At 37.2% G+C, this 24,970-nt stretch overlaps 1 protein-coding gene across 4 annotated transcripts in view; it reads right to left on the bottom strand.

The window, feature by feature from the left end:
* DNAJC13 (DnaJ heat shock protein family (Hsp40) member C13) overlaps positions 1-24,970 on the bottom strand; it is a 112,639-nt gene that overhangs the window by 53,350 nt on the left and 34,319 nt on the right. For 3 of the 4 annotated variants that reach the window (XR_013960780.1, XM_080671759.1, XM_080671761.1), the window contains 15 exons: positions 22,306-22,472; positions 22,119-22,198; positions 21,866-22,035; positions 21,339-21,438; positions 19,326-19,433; positions 18,240-18,395; positions 16,965-17,021; positions 14,959-15,080; positions 12,741-12,816; positions 12,386-12,481; positions 11,062-11,205; positions 7,628-7,642; positions 6,974-7,056; positions 4,519-4,672; positions 463-566 (listed from right to left, as the gene is read on the bottom strand). Coding sequence is in view for 3 of the 4 variants with exons in the window: in XM_080671759.1 (XP_080527885.1) it covers positions 463-566; positions 4,519-4,672; positions 6,974-7,056; positions 7,628-7,642; positions 11,062-11,205; positions 12,386-12,481; positions 12,741-12,816; positions 14,959-15,080; positions 16,965-17,021; positions 18,240-18,395; positions 19,326-19,433; positions 21,339-21,438; positions 21,866-22,035; positions 22,119-22,198; positions 22,306-22,472 (1,632 nt within the window). In the remaining variant the exon portion in view is untranslated. The remainder of the gene's footprint in view (positions 1-462; positions 567-4,518; positions 4,673-6,973; positions 7,057-7,627; positions 7,643-11,061; positions 11,206-12,385; positions 12,482-12,740; positions 12,817-14,958; positions 15,081-16,964; positions 17,022-18,239; positions 18,396-19,325; positions 19,434-21,338; positions 21,439-21,865; positions 22,036-22,118; positions 22,199-22,305; positions 22,473-24,970) is intronic. The other variant, XM_080671760.1, reaches the window with a different exon arrangement.

Here is a 24,970-nt window from a genome sequence, read left to right on the forward strand (position 1 = left end):
ACTGGCGCCAGGCTCACCATGCCCCATAATCGCCCTGCAGGGGGAGGCCCAGGCCACCAACTGGCAGGGCAATCGATGAGGGTAGGGCTCCGTGGAACCAACCGGAGGTGTGTGGCAGCAGACACAGGCAGCACCAGGCCAAGGCAGGTGCGGGTGGAGGGCAGGGCTGGGGCTGTGAAGCCGGCAGCCAGGGCAAGGAAGGCCTACCCTTGCACAAATTTCGTGCACCGAACGTCTAGTGTGGGTATAAAGGACAAAGGGATGATTCATGGGATGGAGTGGGACAGCACAAGATTTTACCATGCTACTCAAATTGCGCACAATTTAAAACTCATGAATTGTTTATTTCTGGAATTTTTCATTTAATATTTTCGGACTGTGATTGACTGTGGGTAACTAAAACCACAGAAAGTCAAACTGCAGATAAGGGGAGACTACTGCAAGATATAAAGACCAGCTTACGATCTCTTAATTGATCCACTTTCTTCATTCTCATCTTCTTCCAATAGTAATCTCAGATAATAGTCTCCTATTTTGATTTCCTCTGCCAGGCACTCATATTTAACCTTATTAATAAAAACAAATTACATTACTTTAGTTTACAATATATTTCTGGCTATTTCCACATAATCACTTCTTAAATTCTGTCAGAGCTTTTTTCTTTTCTTGATAAGGCAGCCTTTAAATTAACAATTTCATAATGAATTATCTGGTAATTCATTATTACTAATGTAACTATTTCAGTTAAATGTTAACAATCAGAATTACACACCAATTTTATGAATGTAAAACTTGCTGATAAAAATTCACAGGACTATATGATGTCCATGAAGTCTTAAGAGAAGGAAGAATCAAAACACTTTTAAAGGATAAACTGCTTCATTCCCTTCTTACCTTGCTATGACCAAGCAAGGCGTAAATGGTCCTGCACCACAGGACCATAAGTTTGCCCAACTCAGACAAGCTACTTCAGATCTTCCCTCATCTCCCAACACATCAACTACATATCACTTTATGATATATTGTTTTACAGTATTCATTCTCTGCATGTCAAATCACCCCACACTACAAATAAGAGGTGACATACGAGATAGAGCCCCTGATAAGGATCTGAGGCGGCACCAGGACCCTTGTACACAGTTAGGCTGCTTATACAGAGTTAGCATATTAGCCTTTTATAATAGACAAACATGTAAATTGACCGTACCTACACTATGCCCACAGTCAATAAGGAGTGATATGCAAATTAACCCAACAAAGAGGATGGTCAATTTGCATACACAGGCACCCAGTGACAGTTCCGCCCCACCCCTGGTCTCTCGGGGCCTTTGGGCAGCATGGGAAGGCGGGGCCAGAGCAGAAAGAGGCGGGTCCAGGCTGGAGCAGAAAGGGGCTGGGTTGGAGTGGAAAGGCGGTGCTGGCAGCCAGGGAAAGGAAAGCCCATTCTAGCACGAATCTTCGTGCATCAGGCTTCTAGTATATACATAATAGCCTAAGTCAGTAGTCGGCAAACTGCGGCTCATGAGCCACATGCGGCTCTTTGGCCCCTTGAGTGTGGCTCTTCCACAAAATACCACGGCCTGGGCGAGTCTATTTTGAAGAGGTGGCGTCACAAGCAGTTTAAGTTTAAAAAATTTGGCACTCAAAAGAAATTTCAATCGTTGTACTGTTGATATTTGGCTCTGTTGACTAATGAGTTTGCCGACAACTGGCCTAAGTGTCTGTCTGACGGGTAGCTACGACTCGCACTGACCACCAGAGGGCAGATGCTCAAAGCAGGAGCTGCTGAGCTGCAGTGACTTGGCAGCAGCGGTTCTTGGGTGATGCACCCTGAAACCAGAGAGGAGGGAGCCCAATTCCTCGCGGGCTGCATGATTTCACCTTGGGCCATGGGTTACGTTGTTGCTGAGGAGGCACTGTCGGCCCCAAATCTGGTTTACTGTACACTTGTGTTTGCATTCCACACCCTGTACGATAGCAACTTTGCAGAGTTCCCTCTCACACTACGGGACTCCTTAGGGGATGTCGGAAAGCCGGTCTCAGCCTGATCCCCACAGGTCAGGCTGAGGGACCCCACCTGCCAGAGGGACCCCACTCACGCTGCAGATGCACTTCGAGCCACACCACCCCAGGTGCGGTAAGCCGGAGAGGGACCACAGGAGGTTGGCTCCAGGGTTGTCCAGCCCGTCTCGCCCAGTCCCTTCCTGCCAGCCACCTTCTAATTAATTTCCTTTCAATGTGCATGAATTCGTGCACCGGTCACTAGTCTCAAATAAAGACTTGAAAGTAGCCCAGCTGGTGTGGATCAGTGGTTGAACATCGACCCATGAACCAGGAGGTCATGGTTCGATTCCCGGTCAGGCACATGCCTGGGTTGTAGGCTCAATCCCTAGTAGGGGGCATGCAAGAGGCAGCTGATCCATGATTCTCTCTCATCATTAATGTTGCTATCTTTCTCTCCCACTCCTTTCCTCTCCCTGAAATCAATTAAAAATAGATATATATGTTTGCAAGCAATTGTACAAAGGAATTACCTGACCCAATTATCAAAATTATTTTTCCAAAGCCTAAAATAACTGACTTCTAAAAACATAGCTATATTTAATCAAATATATAATGTACATCCATTTCACTTTCTTTCTACACATTCTGCGCATTCAATTCATTCAACTTCTAATTATTAAGCATATACTGTGTGTGCCATGCACTGTTCTAGTCATCAGGGATACAACAATAAACAAACATAAGACTTTCCATCCTTACAGGAGTAGTAGATAAAGTAAATATAGAATAGTTGGTGATAAGTGCTATCGAATGAAATAAAGCAAGGAAAGGGGATAGAGAGAATATGTGTGTGTGTGTGTGTTCAGATGACGCCAGCTATCCAGTGAGAAAAATGTTCTAGGTAGAGGAGCAGCAAGTAGAAAACTCCTGAGTCAAGAACATCAATTTGGTGTTTTTAGGGAAGCCAGTGTGGCTGGAGAAAGCTTGAAAGGGTGAGCAGTAGGAGGTAAGATCAAAGAAACAATGCTTCGGGTTTGGGGTTACACAGTTCCTGTCTTGTAAGGCATTTTAAAGACCCAGATTTTTACTAAGTGAGATGGGAAGCCATAGGAGCACCAGAGGGCTTTGAGCACAGAAGTGACATAATCTACTTACATTTGAACAGGATCACACCACTGCTATGTTGATAATGAATTGTAGGCAGATAAGGGTAGAAGTAAAGATTGCTACAATCCCACAGAAAAAAAGAGGGTTGGTTCCTGGATAAATTTTGAAGGTACACTGAATAGGATTTGCTGACAAGTTGGATTTGGGATATAAAAGAAATGATTTCAAGAGTTTGACCAGAAAAATAATGAGAAGCCAATTATATAAGATCAGAAAGACTGTAAAAGAAGTAGGTTTAGGGAAAGAACAAGAGCTAAGTTCTAGATGCTTGTTAAATATCCAATTACAGGATAAAAGTATGAAGTCTATCTAGGAAAGAAAGTAGAAACAAGAGATAAAAATAAGAAAGCTACCAGTAAGTAAATAAAAAAATTTCAGCCCAGCTGTTCTGGCTCTGAGGTTGAGCTTCCACCCAGGAACAAGTCGGTTCGATTCCTAGCCTGGACACATGACCAGGTTGCTGGCTCAATCCCCAGTAGGGGAGTACAGGAGGCAGCCAATCGTTGATGTTCCTTTCTCATCGATGATTCTATCTTTCTATCCCTCTCCCCCTAAAAATCAATAAAAACATATTTTTTTAAAAAATTTCAAGCCACGAGAATGGATGGGATCACTGAAGCAATGATTATACATGAAAATAGGTCCACAAACTGATCCTTTGGAACCAATCAACATTTAGTTGGAAAAATGAGCAAATGAGTGGCCAGTGAAGGAGCAGAAAATCCAAGAGAATATAAATTCCCAAAATCAAAGTAAAGAAAGTCTTCCAAAGAGGAGTAAATGAGCAAAATAAAATCATTCCATGTTTTTGAAATGCAGTTAGGTTAAAGATCAAAGACTACATGGTCATGAGCACGCTCAAATTTACAATTGTAATAAGCGTTTAAATTACACACATGCATATGAAATTATCTACCACCAGATTTCTTGTTCTTGTTTTGTCATTTCTCACATCAATATTTTAATAGAACAGCAAAATATGGTCACATTCAGAATCAAATTACCAAAAAATTAATTAAACAAGCTACAAAGAACAAGGAGAACAGACTACGTTTCCATGGAGAAAGAATCTAAAAGGGGGAAAAAGAAACCAAGTGAAGAACAGATCTAGAATGCATAGAATCGAATTTATTAAAACTGCTACACGATTCTCAGGTACAAAGCCGAGTTATTGAAGAAAATTGTTGTTTTTTATTTTTTGTCTTCTGCAAAGATTAAAGTTTTCCAAAGTTTCCTCCATAAAATTAAGAGAGAAAGGTAAGGATATATGTTATATAACTATTAACTTAAAACAATCCAAAAACACATGATTAAAAACACTAATATACTATAAATATTAAACTTTACCTCAAATTCATGGTGGTTCCAGGCAATCACACTGGCACTACCAAGCTCTCTATCAATATTAAATGCTCTCATTTCAGATTCAAGACTATCTCTCAATTCTTCTCGTGTTTTGAAATTCCAAATTAGGTTTGATCTGGCATGGTCCTGACCAAACCTAGACATATATATAATCAGAAGGAAACAATAAGCATAAAACAAAAATCTATAAAGATCCCTTACTACATCTTATAATAATCAAGAAAATAGTACAATAAACTTGAGCAAGTGTAAATAAAGAAAATAAAAATTCTGTAAAGTAAGTATACTAAAATGTTAATGGTAGAATTTTGGTGATAGATACACAGCTATTCACTGTAAAATTACTTCACCCTTTCTACATGTTTGAAAGTTTTCATAGTAAAATGTTGGAGGAGAACTGAACTCATACTATAAAACTAATCTGTGTGAATTTCAAATAAACTATTTCAATTTCTATATATATATTGCCAATATAAATTCCAGCCAGGAAATAATTAGATACCAAATTTCAAGTTGGGGAAGTTAAGAATTTCTGGATTATTGGGTGTGAAGTGTGTAGGATGAGCAACATTCTACATTAGAACCGTATAAACTACCTAAGAAAGAATATTGATAAATTGCCAAGTTCTGACTGATATTTTCAAAGTATCTTCCTTTTATTTTTGGAATAACTTAACCACTGTAATAAATTTAGATACATGTCTGAACTGGGGATGAATAGGCTTCATATCCATTCACTTTCAGTCTGTAATCCTCCTAGAAAGCCTGGCATCAGAGTTCTAAGGGAGTTCTAGGGGGCACAACACAATTGAGGGATTCCTAAGGAAGAAAAACAAGGCATATTCTTAAGGCCATACTATCCCATATAATAAAAGGCTAATTTGCAAATCGACTGAAGGCGGAATGACCGGTCGCTATGACGCGCACTGACCACCAGGGGGGCAGACGCTCAACACAGGAGCTGCCCCCCTGGTGGTCAGTGCGCTCCCACAGGGGGAGCACCGCTCACCCAAAAGCTGGGCTCACGGCTGGCAAGCACAGCAGCAGTGGCAGGAGCATCTCCTGCCTCCGCGGCAGCACTAAGGATGTCCAACTGACAGCTTAGGCCCCTCAGTCGACATCCCCCAAGGGCTCCCAGACTGCAAGAGGGAACGGGGCCGGACTGGGAGGACCCCCCCCCCCCAGTCCCCAGTGCACGAATTTCATGCACCGGGCCTCTGGTATACTATACACACACAATATATTTTAAAAGTACTTTGGGAAGTTTTCAAAGCACGTATTTTCCTCTTTTAGACAAAATATAATCAACTAGAGGCCTGGTGCATGAAATTCGTGCACGGGGTGTCTGTTCCTCAGCCCAGCCTGCACCCTCTCCAATCTGGGACCCCTCGAGGGATGTCCGACTGCCTGTTTAAGCCTGATCCCCCTAAACAGGCAGTCGGACATCCCTCTCACAATCCAGGACTGTGGCTCCCAACTGCTCGCCTGCCTGCCAGCCTGATCACCCCCTAACCACTCCCCTGCCAGCCTGATTGATGCCTAACTGCTCCCCTGCCAGCCTGTTTGCCCCTAAATGCCCTCCCCTGCAGGCCTTGTCCCCCCCAACTGCCCTCCCCTGCAGGCCTGGTCACCCCTAACTGCCCTCCCCTGCAGGCCTGGTCCCCCCAACTGCTCTCCCCTGCAGGCCTGGGTCCCTCCCAACTGCCTTTCCCTGCAGGCCTGGTTGCCCCCAACTTCCCTCCTCTGCCTGCTTGGTCACCCCTAACTGCCCTCCCCTGCAGGCTTGATCTCCCCCAACTGCCCTCCCTTGCAGGCCTGGTCCCTCCCAACTGCCCTCCCCTGCTGGCCATCTTGTGTCCACATGGGGGCAGGATCTTTGACCACATGGGGGCAGCCATCTTGTGTGTTGGAGTGATGGTCAATCTGCATATTACTTTTTTATTAGATAGGATAGAGGCCTGGTGCATGGGTGGGGGCCAGCTGGTTTGCCCTGAAGGGTGTCCTGGATCAGGGTGGGGGTTCCCTTGGGGCAACTCATTTTCCATTAAGATTCCTTATGTTTCCATCACTCACCTCTTTTAAGACTCCATTCTCAACAAGTCTTCAAGTTATAAAGCAGTTATTTCTAAACCATAATAGTGTTTTAAAGTAACCATCTATAAACCTTATGAAACATTTTAAAATAACTTAGGCTCCTCAGTCTATCAACTTTCTATAAAAGGCTTTAATTTTACTGAAGTATCACTAAAAGGTCATACCAATCTTAGTGGTTACAGTTCCTGACCTCAATAGCATAAATACCTGTGGCATAAAGCACTAGTTCCAAACAAATAAAAGACAAAACAAAACAACAACAACAAAATCTGTTATGATTCTTTTCTAATGGAAATGCCAAATTTAATCTACATTGGAAAAAAAAAACAAACCTGACGTTTACCTATAATAGAAGAGATCCCAATTTGCTTCTATTTTTATTCTTTGTCTCCTCTTTCGAAGAACTACTGGCTTTTGGTTTACATTCTGGAAAAAAAAGAAACTTCATAGTGCTCAATCTGGGGCTACCAAGTAGGCTCAATCAAAAGATCATCACTTTGTAAGTGGCAAAAAATATTTCCTTCATCAAATTTTGGCAGAAACAAAATTACTGAAATAAAATCTATAAAATATGAGCATAGAATATTAGATTTATTACAACATAATACTTTGTCAGCATATAGTTCTATAGTGTTGCTGAAATATTTTCATGTAGCCTAAACTTATTGTTTCAACACCAAACTTAGTTAAAATTTATAGTGATGACTAATAAAATTTATAAAAGTCAAAAACAGTGACTTGTTTTAAACATTTACATGCAGTTAATACAGAAGCCATGAAAAAATAATGAATGAAAAAGATTACAAGTCATGAAACTGCTACCAAAGTCAAGAGCAAGAAAAAATTAAAATAACTAATGGACAAGAAATAAGTATCTACATCCAGACACATGTGAAGTAAGACTTGAATTTAATTTATTAGACAAAGAATATCAAAGACAACTCCACATGCCAGGCAGATATGAATTTCACACATGTAGCAGGAACTTAAAACTCACCATATTGTTTCTGTCCTGAATTTAATTGTAAAAAGGAAAAAATAAAAAATTTTTAAAGAAAACAGAGGGAGTCTATATCTGCTAAGCTATATACAAATTTTACAAGTATGTCATCAATATAAAACTTCACTTTTAGACAGAAAAAAAGTCCCAGCTGCTTCTCAGACTCAAATTTTAGGCAGTTATAAACCCATTTAAAATATCACAAAAAGCTATGGCCACCATTCCAGAAAAAAAAACACATATGTAAGGTTTACAACTGAAGTGAAAGATTTTAAAGATTTCCTGAAGTCTATACATGGACTGCAGGTTAAAAATCTCTACTCCAAGTAAAACCTGTATGTATTTCAGACATTAAAATTTTATCTTCAATGTGACAGAAACAAAAAGTGGAAGTAGTATTGATTAAAACATGAAAATCTTAACTTCATTAAATAAGTGGCAAATTATATAAAATAGTCTAAATGACATAGAATAATGGTAAAATGAGTAGTACATTTTAAAAAGTAAATGCTCTTTGAAATATAAAAGCTATTAACTATAATAGAAAACGTTTTTTACAAATTTTAATTCTATGCACTATCATGACAAGTAATGTAAGGTGAACTTGAATAAAATTTATACTCAATAACAAATCTTTCCTTAAAATCTTAACTAAGAAGTACTTTCTTCAATTTTCCCTGCCCTCAGGACAAAAAGCTAGGAGTCTAGAGTAATGAAAATGTAAATGCTATACCAAAAACATAAATAGCTCTCCAAATCCTGGGCTGACTGATTCAGAGACTCAGGCTTATTAAGTCTAAGCCCCAAAACAGAAAAATCACATAAATAGATAAAAAGTAATTTTGTATATAAACCGAAGGTTATTATTAATCCAACCAGAACATTAGCTATATATGGAAATGACTTCATAAACATCCTGATTATATATGAAATGTAGTTAATTTCAAAGACTTGCCAGTTAATCTTGACAATGGTTAATTTTCAGACTTTAGCTAAGGTATCAGATCATTCTAATATGTGGTGTTAATATTTACGAATAAAACAGTCACAAAGGTTATTCATTATTTCATTAAAATATTAATGTTGAAAACAGTATTCTGGCAGAAATAATTAGTATGCTACCAAAATAATTTCTTGACCAACATTTGTCTATTTGGTGTCATTATTTGCTCAACATTTTAGATAATACCCCGTGTAAATGAAACCAACAGGCCAACTAAACATTATTGATATTAAAAATAAATTCCCTCTGAATTGTTGTCTTCTAATAACAGATGTTATCCACATTTCTAGCTAAAATAGCTTTAGAGCACTCTCCCTCTGGGAGCAGGCCCGAGTCTTTCCTGTCCCCTCTTCCCTCAGGACCAATTACCTTTACCTTTCTGTGTCCTAATGTCTAAGGGACTCTTTCTTTTACCTCTGTAGCTCTTCTCCGGAACCCATTTCTTCTACTGCTCCCTTCTTCTATCTCTGACTTTCTAAATAAACTTCCTCTTATAGTTTATATAAATAAAGAAAGAAGCTTTGGATTCAAGCTTAGGCTGAATAAACATGACATATGAAATCTGATGCCAAAAACTTATTTTTAGCATAATTATATCCAATAGCTTAAAAACATTATTTTAGAAATGGGTTTAACCACCTGAAGCCAGAGTTTGTAATTTTTAATAACTGCAAAAGCAGGTTTACAGTTGTGAGTACACAAAACAGCTTATTCTTGTATTATTAATTATATTATTTTCTATATAAACTGTAACCCTACTCTTGCCCCACCCTATCTAGTGCTTTTATTATCTTGCTTGTAAATCAAATCAACCCTGTAGGATAAAGAAGGGAGGTATTGTTATTCTGATTTTATGAAAAGAGGAAAGTAAGGTTCTGAAAACTCATAATTTGCTATATGGGTTAATAAGAGACCAAACCAGGCTAAGATGTAGGTTAATCAATTCAAAGTTCAGAATTCCTAGCCATTTGCAAGCCCATCTAATAACCCTATATATTATATATGTCACTCATACAAATTAGCAATAACCAATTATGCTCAAGTTCTAGAGAACTTTGCTTTGGTCTCAATTTCACATAGACACACACGACTCTAATATTTGTTCTGCTGCACCTGATGCATGTTTAGATGTTGTGAAAATTCATAAAAAACTTGTTTTAGAAAGATATTTCTATTACTTTCCTTAAATAAGGAAACAGCTACCATAAATAAGGAGATGGTTAAAGGAAAAAAATTTAAGTGTGATCAACAAACACAAGATCAAGTCAATTTTTACAAGATACCTTAATAACCACTGCACATTCCATCCTAAATAGAAGAATGGACACTACTGAATTAGGTTCTGCAGCATATATTACATTCTGAAAAATTAGACTAAAACTGTTTTACATTTGACCTTGATTTGAGAATCTAATATTGAAAATTTCAAGTACACACAGCAAATTTACTTTAAAAATGTGCATCCCGCCTTGTAACGTGTCTCCACTCACATTGATGTTTCTCTCTCTGTGTCTCTCCCCCCCTTCCATTTTCTCTAAAAATCAATGGAAAAAAGTCCTTAGGTGAGGATTTAAAAAAAAAAACACACACAAAAAACACCACACCAAGAAAAAAACAAAAAAATGTGCATCCCATTTCTAAAACACTTGTCTGGCTAGCTCTGAATTAAAAAGCTAAACAAGAGCACTGGCTGGTATGGCTCAAATGGTTGGAGCATTGTGCAGAAGGTCACAGGTTTGATTCCCAGTCAGGTAAAATATACTGAGGTTGTGGGTTTGACCCCTAGTCGGGGCACATACTAGAGGCAACGTTCAATGTCTGTCTCACATCAATGTTTCTATTCCTCCCTCTCTAAAATATAAACAGGCCCAGCCAGCATGGCTCAGTGGTTGAAGGTCGACCTATGAACCAGAAGGTCATGGTTTGATTTCCAGTCAGGGCATATGCCCAGGTTGTGGACTCGATCCCGAATGTGGGTCATGCAGGAGGCAATCGATCAATGGTTCTCTCTCATCATTAATGTTTCTACCTCTCTCCCTCTCCCTAGCTCTCTGAAATATATAAAAATAATAAAAAAATAAACAGGAAGTGCAACTTTATTTTTATAGCTACAAAACAAAGTTCAGAGAAAGAAGGGAACAGATGCATATAAATGAAAAAAGTATAGAAACTCGAAGTTATGGAAGAAAATTAAGAGTAAAATTTTATCTTAAATTTCATTATTAAATACCTAACTAAAACCCTAATCATTTATTCAAAAAACTATGAATTAAGAAAAATTCACATAAAACTCTGAATCAGAATTAGGCAACATTTCTTCAAGTATCCAGTCACAAATATCTGCCTGCCATGTCAGTGAGCAGCAAAGCTACAGTGAACCTAGAATATACAGAAGTGCTAGAACTCTGGAAGCAGATTTTCTTTTTACCTCTTTTTGAGAAATACCCATTCTATCTCTCCAATGCATCAACACAAGATCCACTTTTTCTTTGGCAAATTTTTCAACTTCTTTAGCAGCTTTTCCAGCTAGTCTTTGCCACTCTGGAACTTTATTAAATTTTCCATACTGATCCTGTAAAATAATGTTGAAATCCCTTACACTCCTGTTTACAAATTTATTATAAAAATGTAACTAAACCGGATTCACACTATTTTACATGATTAAATAAATACTGAATGTCAGGGCTCAGTGAAAAGACAATTTCTGCAATAAATTATACTTTTTGTTAAAGAAATCTTAACCTTCTACTTAGTTTTCAAGATGATTCCTTTTAGAGAGATGGCAACATGTAATTGGAGGGTGGATGTAGAAAAATGTGGTGAGTACAGAAAAAAACAGACACATAAGACAGTAAATAACAAAATATCTTAAAACATGTTAAGTAATATTCTCAGACACCCCAACCTTAATAATTAAAATAGCTCTGCAAGAAAAAAATCTGAACTAAATTAACCTTTGCATGCATTGGCCCCTTTCATCAACAATATTTATCAATTTTGTGCAAAACATCACATTACACATTTGAATTTTTTAAAAAGATCAATTCCAAAATGTGACAAGCTCAATTAGAGAAACAAAATATACAAAATTATTACTATTCATAAAATTAGTTACAGTGATAGGTTGCAAACTCTGTAAATATAAAAACTAGAGGCCCGGTGCACGAAATTCATGCACAGTATGTGTGGGGGGTCCCTCAGACCGGCCTGCACTCTCTCCAATACAGGACCCCTTAGGGGATGTCCGAATGCCAGTTTAGGCCCGATCCCTCAGTTGGACATCCCTCTCGCAATCTGGGACCACTGGCTCCTAACTGCTCGCCTGCCTGATCGCCCCTAACCACTCTGCCTGCCGGCCCGATCACCCCTAACTGCCTCTGCCTGCCAGCCTGATTGCCCCCAACTGCCCTCCCCTGATGGCCTGATTGCCCCCAACTGCTCTCCCCTGCTGGCCTGATCACCCCTAACCGCCTCTGCCTTGGCCCCGCCACCCGCTTTGTCCGGAAGGACATCAGGAAGGTCTCCAGAAGGTCTCCTGGTCGAATTAGCATATTACTCTTTTATTAGTATAGATTATTAAATTGTACACTTAAAACAGGTGAATTTGGGGATAAGAATTTTATCTCAATAAAGCTGTTAATATTTTTTTTTCAAATACTACTATTCAAGGTAGTGAATTCTTTGTTTATAATTTTTTTTTGACAAAAGTACTCTTTCATTCTAAAAAAAATACTTAGGACGATTATATTTACCATTGCTATTTTCACATTATCTCTAACATGCATCCGATCAGCATCCTTCTCAGGAACTGAATCTGAGCTGTCCAAGTATGCCAGCAAGCCTGGAGGCTAAAAACAACAAACAAAAACAAGACATAATCTATTTTCAAAACAACTGCACAAAAGAAAATTTAGCCTTCAAAACCCAAATAAATACTATGATTTAGTTTTCGAGGGTAGCATTTACTATATGGCAACTCCTATGATAAGTATCCTTTAAATTAAAAGCAGACTTAAAAAAAAAACCCTTGAAAAATATAAATAACTTATTAATGAAATTTTACGGGGCAAGAATATATAAATCTTTCCAGTTATTCAACTAACTTACCAAAATGCGCTTCAACAAGTTTGTTGCAGTTACATTTTCAGCTGTCCAGAGTCCCACTAAATGTCTACTTAGCTGTCTGAAAAAAGCAGACGTTGAGAAAGGTTTGCTGCTTTATCTCAGCTAGAACAGAAAGGAATTTTTAAAAACAAAATATCACATAAGAAATATGACTACAGTAAAAAAATCATTCTGATGTTGAATATTAAAAATTAATATTTTAATTTGGAGATATGAAATAATGGAAATATTGCTAATGTTTTGGAATTTTCTCCAAATAAAAATGCTTTCTTGATAAACACACTAATTTTCAATGGACCTGAACATAAAGTAGGCTCTTACCCCATTTAAAGATAAAAGTAAAAAAAATAGATTTGATACAATTAGTTTGTACAAGTCTTGAAATAGATAAAAAAAATATATATTAGCCTTGATATACAATTAGTTTGCATAAAAGTCCAGACATAGTGATCCTAGTACCCTAGCCTTCTCTGGATTCTGAACAAGAATAAAATTTTACAACTATGTTCAAATATAACCTTCTTGGCAACATCAGAGATAGTAAATATTTTTGGTTTTGCAGTTTGGACAAAGACTTAAAGCTCTTAGAGCAGATTATCCTACTCATCCCACTTGAACTAAAAAGCATATTTTGGTTCAAAGTAAAAATCTAGATCCATGTTGACTCTATGACTTAGCCATTTATCTATCTTAATCCTCATGATGACTTTTATCTCCTAGGCTAGAAGCTCCTCGTGAGCAGGGAGTATATTTTATTCACTGTTAACCCTTCTGCTTTGGCAGATTCACATGCCATTTACTATAAGAATGGGAATAAAACCTGTGAGAAAAATAACCAAATAATCACCTACAGTCATATGTATTTATGGATGTTACTTTCCCAGAAGAAAAAAGTTGAATAGGAAAATTTTGTTTTGTCACCAAAAAAAATGAACATTACTGAAACTATTCATTTCTGTGCCTATTTGAAAGCTAATATAATAATTATAATTATACTTGTAATTTCCTTCACTGGTATTTGGTAGGTATCATATCAATAGTTCCTCAAAAGGTTTTAATTAGGGATAAGAAATAACATTTTATAATAGCAATTTGTGAAAGATTGCAAAAGCAATGCAAAATGAAACGTGCTGTTTTTATAATAATTTGACAGCTCTTCAATACTGTGATTAATCACAGTAGGAAATAAATGTAACTGATTAAGTATAATAAAGAAGAACACAACAAGCAAACATCTAACATGGGTGTTTAATGAAATAAGATATCGAATAGCCTACTGTAATGAAAGATGGTGTCCAGCAATGTTAACAGAGGCAATATACCAAGGAAAGACCTTCCTTATATATCTCTTTGTCATCTCAAGCAACACAGAAGACTTTTATGGCTAACATATACAAGTGAGTGATGCAGACAGCTTCTCATAATAGTATAAAAGCAGAAAACTATTGGCAAGGCAGCATACTAAGGCATTCAATAATTGGACATGAGTGACAAAGGAAATATACAGTATCATAAACATAAGTCAGCAATTTATTATGTAAAAAGTCAAAAAGAACATGATTAAAATATTTATATCTGAAAGTGTCACATGTTGGGAATCCATAAAGTTTTAAAGGGTTGGAATTTATATAGCCTGGAGTAAACAAATATTTATGTTTCTTTATATCTGAATAATTATGAAAATGATGATTTGTCAAAGGATAAATTTTTACAAGAGATTTAGGATTTCCCTAAGTTAGGCTGGTTAGATATTAAGGTTTTCTTTATTCTTAAAGTAGAGTACCTAACTGACCAAAGATATTTAAAAACTGATTATGTGATGTTTTCATACAGGATCATCTGCATGCAGGGTGGCCAGATACAAGTACAAGGAGAAAAAGCCTGGGCACGTGGTCCTAATTTCGTAAGTTTCCAGGCATTCTTTCCCATGTTCTAGTCCAGGATTATGGGTGGGAAGCCTGAAAATATAGGATAGTGGGGGGGGGGGGGGGGGGAGCAAATACATTTCATTATTTCCTCCTACGTTATCAGGGCCAGAAACAATGATCATTTGGGCAGAATCCTTCTATAAGGAAGGGGAGAACAAGGTGAATCAAAAGAAAAACATTTGTGTAATCCAAATACTCAGTTTGTTTTATGAAATATATCTGAATCCACTCTCTACAGCAAGTTAATTTATAGCAAATTAAATTTAACCTACCTATTTGTAAGCATCCTTTGATCTGAGCTTATTGTAAACATCGCAGTATGCAAGTGTCGAGGTAAGGCACCTTCACTGAGGGCAAGCTCTTGCATTTTTGTAGCAATTTCTTTGTCACCTTCCTTTGGAAAAAGGGTAAAATGAGCCCTAAAGCATCAATCTGAAGAAACCTATCCTAATTTTATAAAGCTAATTTTTTATTTCTAGATAAAATAATTACTCAGTATACAATAAAAATAAAAAATGCAACTTCAGTTACCAAAAGTAACAGATTACTGCAAGTAATTTAAAAAATATTAGTTGCCTTTGGAATGAGGTTTAAATGTTTCTAGACAAATTTATCTTATAAATTATGCTTTACTTCATTTAGTATTAAAATTGGGTTCATTCCCTGAGTTTATAACAGCCAACAAAGGGAAGAAGTAACTAGCAATTTCTATGAAAGGCATCTGCAAGCCTGGCTTGTTTTTGTTATTAATAACAGTCATTTTCATTGTAAATACATTTCTTTCTTTTTTAAAGAATTATGTGATACAGGGGCAGTTCTTTTTATTCTGATTTTGCTTTACTTATATGGACTCACTTTGGCGACAGGACAGATAGGACTACTAATCAAAGGTAATCACAGAATTATAAATTAAGCTAGCAGTTTTAAATTTAAGGCAATCTGTCAAAAAGTAAAAATGCCCACAATGTTACTTAAAAAGGTACAAGTACGTAGTACAACTGAATATGTGGTATGTATACAAATATACATACAGTATGAATATGTACATACATCATTTGGAAAATTACCATGTAGTAGATATGCAAATATATGCATCGTATCTGTATGTACATACATCTTTTAGAACAGCTTAGAGTCTTAGAGGAAATTTACCAAAATGCTAATAGCAGTTATCTCTGGATGCTAAAAATACAGGTGATTTATTTTTATTTTTTCCTTGTATTTTTTTCTGAACATCCTAATAGTTCTTCAAAGATCATATACCACTTTTCCAATCAGGAAAAAAATATTTTAAGATACTTGCCAAGATTTCAGTGTAAATAAATAGACATTAGCTCTATCACTAGCTATGACTCTGACACGTGTGGCTTGTACTAAGGCCAAAGTCAGCATTTTGATTATAACTGGCACTCAACAAATATTTCTGTATGAATGTCAATATAGTGGTGGAGTAGGGTCAGAAATATACTTTTATTTAGTCTCTTGATCCTAATTGTCCTGGGCTACTTACTTTGGAAGCTAAAAGAGCATAGGACCAATTAGCTAGAGAGAGAAAATTAGCAGTAGTTGAATATTCACAATAAAAATGCAAATAAACATAAATTTTCCACCAGTTTAATACCTTTACATAATTTTTTAACAGCTACTTGAGTATGTTAGTTCTGTGCTTATTATTTAGCTACATGTTATATTTATGAGATATAATCCCCGAGTGTTTTTATAAAAGGGGCAAACACCCATACATTAATCTAAATTAATGCACTGGAGAAATAATATCCTGTGTCTGACAATGTCATGTCTCTTAGAGGTTAATTACAAATGCACTTTAGCATGAGGAACTAACTTTTGTTACCATTCTTATTTGATGCCATTTTGCTATCAACTAACTCCATTAATAGATTTCTATGCAAGCTCAGTACACGTAAAGATTTCAAAACCATCACCACCAACTCTCCCCCCAAAAAAAGAAGGGGGGGGAGAGATTTTGAATCTTGAATTCTTTAAAAATAAAATAAATAATGTAGAACAGAAATACATATATTTTTTAAAGAAAGCTTTATTTGTCCTAAATCCACAGAAGAATTTGAAACTCCTCGTTTATTACTGGGAATTATTCCTGCAACTGTTTTAAACTAATTTCCGAATAGAGATTTAAAATTATTTTCCTTACACAGAAAAATTCATGTTTCCATAAGATTTAAAGGTAATTTTGACATCTTCAATTAAAATAGTGATTTAACATTCAAGTAAGTTTAAAATTTCAGAACTGTTCTCTTACCTCTATTATTGCCTTCATAACCAATCCAGCTCCCTTTATAATTGCCATGGAAGGATGCTTTATAATAGGGAATAAACATATCACAGAATGAAATATTTTTATTCCAACATACAGGAGTGGGAAAAAGTAGGTTTATAGTTGTAATACAATAAATAATGCAATAATCCTATATAATAAAGATGTAATATGCAAATGGTCTTTACACCGTGAAGCGTAACGACCGAACGCGTAATGACCAGATCACGGATCAGCAGGAGGGTGGGGCAGTGAGCTACAAGTGGGCGGTGGAGATTATAGGAGGGAGCAGGACAGCAAGCTATGGGGGGGTGGTAGAGGGAGCTACAGGAGGGCAGGGCAGCGGGTGGAGAGCTATAGGAGGGTGGCAGAGAGCTACAGGAGGGGGCAGGGCAGCAAGCTATGAGGGGGGATAGGGGTTAGGGAGGGGCAGGGGGAGCTACAGGAGGGCGGGGCAGCAGGCAGAGAGCTACTAGAGGGCGGCAGAGAGCTACTAGAGGGCGGCAGTGAGCTACTGGCGAGCTATTGGCACATGGATTCGTGTGCAGGGCTACTAGTTAATAAATAATACAATAATAAGCTGCTTCACATACAACTATAAACCTACTTCTGCCCACCCCTGTATTTAGATTTTGCTCTTAAGGGAGATACATAATTTTATAAAGGTATAAGCCATAAAATTAGTAAAGGACACATAAAATTAGTAAAGGTATTCTTACAATATAGAGTCTTACAGATACTAAAAACAAAGAGTTTACATTCACAGGAAATAGCTGACACTTATTTGAGTAACAGTATGTATTATACTTATTTGATAAATGTCAAATAATACTAAAATAGAAATTGATAATATAGTTAGAAAAATTATCACAAACATATACACATATATATACATAAAAATAATACAGTATTATATGAAGTAATAAATGCTTTCAATTATTTATGGACAGCCCTGCTAATACTCATGTTATTATTTGAGAATTTGTAAAGAAAGAGAACTTTGGGCCTACCACACAAAAAAATGAGTTTTTCACCACTTCTAATATGCAAAAGATGGGCAAATAGTGATCAAAAGCAATCAACAGAGCTCTACATAAAATAGCAAGAAATCAGTGTAATCATGTCCTAATATGATAATGTACTAAACTATATTTATCAATATTACTACAGAAACACACATGTATTATTTTAAAAACAAACTGACCCCAAAATGGGGTTCTCTTAAGATTAGTTGTATCTGATAAAAATAACAGCTCTCACCTGAAAGAGTTTAAAGAGGGTTCTTCCATTGGATGCTACCATTTCTAAGAGCATATCAAACTGCTGCCCTTCCGTTGTCTCACTATATGGAGCACAGAGGGCAAAAGTAAGGAAGTCCAAGAGTGAACTAATAACTAGGGCACCAGTCCCATGATCCTGAAACAAAGTAACATATTGCCATGACTATGACAGATAACTTCATTCAAAACTTACCAGTGATGTTTCTTACTGTTATTCCATTATGTCAGAAGTAAACATATAATTTCTCAACAAGAGGTTCAAAGTTTGAAGTAGTACCTGTTTTACTAATGTAGCAAATCCATTGCTTACCATATCTCAAAAGGAAATAATTAAACTCGTCAAATTCCGAGAGAATAATGAAGACTTCTCAAACATGTATAAGTATTTATTGTGAATTTGTATTAAAAGCAATATCTGCCCAGCCAGTGTGGCTCAGTGGCTGAGTGTCGACCTATGAACCAGGGGGTTACGGTTCAATTTCCAGTCAGAGCACATGCCCAGGCTACGGGCTTGATCCCCAGGAGGGGGTGTACAGGAGTTAGACAACTCATGATTCTCTCTTATCATTGATGTTTCTACCTCTCTCCCTCCTCTCTGAATTACTTAAGTACACACACACACACACACACATTTTAAAAGCAATCTCTGACAACTCTTACAAAACTCTGGCAATTTGTTTATGTTCCTTCTAAGATGTTATAGATTGCCCATTTCCAAAACTGCTAACCAGTGACTGAGGAACAATGATTAGGCTTAATTTTTTTAGAACAGCTTATTTTATAACATTTTAAAGAAAACCACATACACCCCCCCCAAAAAATTGGAATATCATTGTAAATATCTAAAAGCTTTGCAACTCATCCCTTCCAGACGAATGGATATAGTCTTAAAACAGTATTGTATTATTACTGACCAAGCTGAACTGTGACCAAATACTAACCAAAGTTGGGGGCTATAATACAAAAAAAAAATAAAAATTTACAAAAACTATTCATGTTGCATTTCTACAATACTTTTCACTAACATCTGGTACCTCTCATTAAGATAAATTTAATTATAACTTACCACATGGGAATTAAATTTCTCCAATAAGTTTTCCAGAAACTTCTTTGAAGAGAGAAGGGAAGCTTTGTTGAGCTGTTCTTGTCTTAAGTCATAGTCATCATGCATGGGCTATTGATTAAAAACAGTGGTAATTTATGAGCATTTCCATGTTGCTGGCATCACACACAAGTCATTAATAAAGAGTATTCATTAAACAAAGAAAGAATTGATAAGACAAGGAGAAAAAAGTGATGATTTCCTTGGATCTAATGAGACTACAACATGCCCATCAAGTTACTGTGGATAGTACTACACAAGGTACTCCCTCAGAAGCCACAGATCTCCTTCTCGCAAGGCAAGTAACACCCATTCCCACTCCCCCAATTTTATAATTTAAATTTGATATAAAACTTAGCATTGAAAAGCAAGTACCAAAATTCACAACAAATACTTTTTTTTTTTTGTCTCAAGGTGATTTTCTTTTGACTGTTGGGGGAACAGAGTAAAAGGATTCCAGACTGCTAGGAGGAGTAGAGCTAAAATCCTTATTCTGCTACTGACTATAGCTTACCTTTAAATCTGTCTCAATGTCTTCAGCTATAAAGTGGGAACAGTAGTAGTACTTGTTTCAGAGTACTATTATTAGTTAAATGAGGTAATTCATGTAAAATGCCTAGCCCAAACCTAAACTGCAATGAGGGTCAATGTGTTTTTTCCTGCTATTGTATTTTACGTTCTAGTTAGCCCACTAATTCTTTTAATGAATTTATAGTAGTAAATAAAATTCAATTTGGGGCATAAATATAAGGTACATACACGTGATTGTTACTCTATACCACTAAACTTGCCTAAAACACTTTATGTAAGAAATAAAGTACCATATACTACACACAAATTGAGGTAAATCAGAAATTTCAAAATTATACAGAACAACTGCTTCTCCCCCATAGAAGATGTCACCACGTTAGGTCTTTAACTCTCAAACAGCTTTCAAACCTGTGTTCTTTAGCCCCTATCCTACCTTTAGCCCCTATCAAACCTGTGTTCTATAGCCCCATCCCTATATGGTAACCTGGTCTTCCTGCCTCTGAGTTTACCTGTAATCTATTCTCCACATGCCACCTGAGAGCTTTTTAAAATTCAAGCCTGACAAATTACTGCTTCCCTGTTAAAAACTCTTTCAGTTGTTCCTTACTAAAGGAAACAAATCTAGCTTCTTTGTCTGATACAAAAGTTTTTTTTATGACTTTCCACATACATCTTTAGCTGAAACTCTTAATCCCATGCACTGCCAATACACACCTTATGATCCAGCCATATTCAAATATTTGGTGCTTCTCAAACATGCCTTTGTATATGCTAATCCCTCTCCCAGGAAAGCTTTCTCAAGGCTGGAAAATACCTCCCTGTCCTTCAACATTCTGACCAAGTGTCAAGTCTTCCAGAAAGATTGGTCTAGAATCTTTTAAATTCTCCTTACCACAAAACCAAATTTAAGTGCTGCTTTCTAGTGATTCCATGGCCCCTACCTACTTTATATGGTACACATATCCCTTCCTTACTAGACTGTCAGCAATTTCAAGGAAGAAAGGGACTCTTTTAAGTATATTTCTTTATTGATTTCTGAGAGGAAGGGAAAGGGGGAGAAAGATAGAAACATCAATGATGAGAGAGAATCATTGATCAGCTGCCTCCCGCACATCCCCTACTGGGGATTGAGCCCACAACCCAGGCATGTGCCCATGGCCAGAATCAAACCCAGGACCCTTCAGTCCGCAGGCCAACGCTCTATCCACTGAGCCAAACCGGCTAGGGCGAAAAGGACTCTGTTTTAAACTTCTTTGCATTTCTAGCATAATGTCTAGTTTACAGGATGTGCTAAACAAATGTTTACTTGCATAAATAAATGGCTATAAGAGCAACTTAAGAAATACAGAAACATTGAGTTTCAAAGGTAAAATTAAAATCTGGTTTTGTGGAAATTGAAACCATCAGTGAACTTAAAACCAGTTTCCTATAAAAAGCACTACTTACACACATGAGGGCACAGAGCATGTCAACAGCTGCATGAATTACTCCATTGTGGCTCCTCTTGAGTGCTTTTACTACCTTCACTCCCAGACGTTCCCGAAACCTTGAACCAAAAACCCCCACAAGCATGTAATAGCAATACCAGAGCATTATTCTATTATTTTACTATTAAAATCTAAAATAATAAGTCATTAAGTTTCCATTGCATTACTACAGCAATGACATTTGAAATCCCACCCATGGAATATATCAGTTTTCTTAATAATTTTTTTCTTTGAGGGCGAATATGTTTTTGAGGTTAATTAAAACAAAAGGGCATGTAATTTCCCAAATTCACTGCAACAAGAGTAAATAATATTACTAGTTCAGTCCCACTCACCTTCCTTTTGAGTTCTCATGAATAAAAACTATCACATCACTACATAAAGGTATCTGGTTTAATCAGCTATAAAGAGGTGAACTGTTGATTATCTGTTATTTTCAATTGTTAAAATTCTCTAAAGGAAGTTCTGTTTCAGAAGACAACTTACTTTGGAAGCTGAGTAAAGGCTAGAAAACCAGCTTTGGAAGCCACGAGCCTCCTCACAGCCTGGAACTGACTCTCCAGTTCTGCATTGGAAGCAACAACATCTCCCTCTTGGGACAATAATGCTGTTATGGCATTATTGATCAGCTTTTCTTTGTTTTCTGAGAAGAGACCCTAAGTGAGGAAAGATTATTTCAAAAAAGTTTCCACATTAAAAGTTAATGACAATGAATAACTTAGGATACAATTTTTCTTACATCCTGCGTTACTGCATGCAGAACGCCGCTATATGAAATATTAGCATTGAACCTGAATACAGCATCTGCAAAGTTGCCATCTGTTAGGAGATAAAAAGGTTCAAAAGACTTAGTTTTGCATTTCTGATTCTTAAATAACTATTAAGTACATGGATGGAAATGCAATTACTTTTAAATCAATACTTACTTGGAGGTGTAGCTAGGAATCTAAGATGAAGGCTCTCTACTTCCTCATCGACAGGCATGCTTAGTAACCCCCATCGCTGACCTTTATGGGTTGATGTCATTTTCACACAAACATCTCTATTACCAGAGGCTCTTACTCCATCCAGCAAACTTGCTAGTAAGGAGTCTCTAAGCAAGGTTAAAAATAAAAAGGTTTTACAATTGGTAATTAAGGGGAATTCTGATTCAGAAGAAACATAGACCCTTCAGCAGGTAAGTTGCTCAGGGGCACACTAGATACAAGGAGAAACACAGGGGCTTTAGGAGAAAGTTTGGAGTTCCAAACTCTTCACTTTGCTGTCATATACCCTGTACAAGTTACTTAAGCACTGTTGTAGCTTTACCATTTTTCTGGGTCTTTTTACTTTAAGATTATTTTTAACAATTTTACTGAGGTATAACTTCCAAATCACAAAATTCACCCAATTAAAATGCACATTTTGATCTTTTTTAGTAAACTTATACCGTTGATCATCACCACCATCTCATTTTGGTACACTTCTATCACCCCAAAAAGTTTCTTGTGCCCATTTGCAAAAAACTCCCTAGCCCAGGGAATTACTCTCTGCTTTCTATCTCTATGGTTTTGCTTTTTCAAGAACCTATGTTAAGGGATGAAAAGAGAAGCCGCAGGCTGAGAGAAAATGTTTATAAAAGACATATATGGTAAACGACGATTACCCAAAATATACAAGAAACTTAAAACTCAACAGTAAAGAAAAACAACCCAATTAAAGAATGCTCCCAAGTTTTAACAGAGACATCGTTAAAAATATACAGATGACAAATAAGTACATGAAAAGAAGCTCTACATCAGAAAAATGAAAATTAATTCAACAGGTGAGATACCCCTACACACCTATCAGAATGGCCAAAATCTGGAACAATGGCAACACCAAAGGCTGACAAGAATGTGGAGCAACAGGACCTCTCATTCATTACTGGTGGGAATGAAAAATGGCACAGCTACTTTTGTAAGTCAGGCTGGCAATTTCTTACAAAGCCAAAATCCTCTTACTGTATGATCCAGTGATCATATTCCTTTATATTCACCCAAAGGAACTGAAAACTTATGTCCACCAAAGCCACACACTGACGTTACAGAAGCTTTACATTCATCATTGTGAAAACTGAGAAGCAAACCAAGATGTCCTTCAGCAGGTGAACAGATACAAAAAACATAGTACATCCAAACAATGAGATATTATACAGAGCTAAAAAGAAATGAACTATTAAGCCATGACAAGACATGAAGGAGACTTGATTGTAAAAGCGAATATAAGAAGGCTACAAACTTTATGAAGCCAACAATGACATTATGGAAAAAGGCAAAATTACAGAGACAATAAAAAGATCACTGGTTGCCAAAGTTAGGTGGAAAAGGAAGGATGAATTGACAGAATAGAGGATTTTTAGGCAGTGAAAATACTCTGTACGATACTACTAGAGGCCTGGTGCACGAATTCGTGCGAGAGTGGTGAAGGGAGGGGGAGGGACCACAGGAAGTTGGCTGGCCGCTGGCCAAGGGAGGTTGGCTGTGGAAGTGCACTGACCACCAGGGGACAGCTCCTGTGTTGAGCGTCTGCCACCTGATGCTCAGTGCATGTCATAACGACCAGTCGTTCTGGTCGTTTGGTGGTAACTGTCACTTAGGCTTTTATATATATATATATAGATAGATAGATAGATAGATAGATAATAATGGATACATGTCATTATACATTTGTTCAAACCTATAGGTTCATCAGTTGTAACAAATGTACCATTCTGGTGGGAGATGTTGATAATGGAAGGCTATGCGTGGGGATGGTAGAAGATATCTGTACCTTTTGCTCAATGTTGCTGTGAAACTAAAACTGCTTTATAAAGTAAAGTCTATAATAATAAACCTCACAGGAACAAAGCCAAATATGAATATGTAGCCATATGTACATTGCTTATGTTATTTATCATGTTAAGATTCCGTTGTTTTTATTGCCGAACTGGAGGCCTGGTACATGAAATTCGTGCACTTGGGGGGGGGGGGGGTCCTTCAGCCCAGCCTGTGCCCTCTTGCAGTCTGGGAGCCCTCAGGGGATGTCCAACTGCCACAGAGGCAGGAGAGGCTCCTTCCACCACCACTGCACTCGCCAGCCATGAGCCCAGCTTCAGGCTGAGTGGAGCTCCCCCTGTGGGAGCACACTGACCACCAGGGGGCAGCTCCTGCATTGAGTGCCTGCCCCTGGTGATTAGTGCGCGTCATAGCGACCGGTCATTCCACCATTCGGTCAATTTTCATATTAGCCTTTTATTATATAGGATAGTATTCCATTTTATGGATGCACACCATTTTTGTCTATCTATTCACCAGATGATGTACATATGGATAGTTTCTAGTTTGTGCTATTATAAGTAATGTTATTATGAACATTCACATGCAAGTCTTTGTGTGGGCATGTGTTTTCATTTTTCTTTTTCTTTTTTAATCCTCACCTGAGTGTACTTTTTCATTGATTTTTAGAGAGAGTTGAAGGGAGGGGGGGAGAAAAATATCAATATGAGAGAGAGACACACAATGACTGGTTGCCTAAGGCACACATCCCTATGGACTAGTGATGGAGCCTGCAATGGAGGTTATGCGCCCTCGA

This window comes from Plecotus auritus, assembly GCF_963455305.1.
Source record: "Plecotus auritus genome assembly, chromosome: 6".
Taxonomy (NCBI): Eukaryota; Metazoa; Chordata; class Mammalia; order Chiroptera; family Vespertilionidae; genus Plecotus; species Plecotus auritus.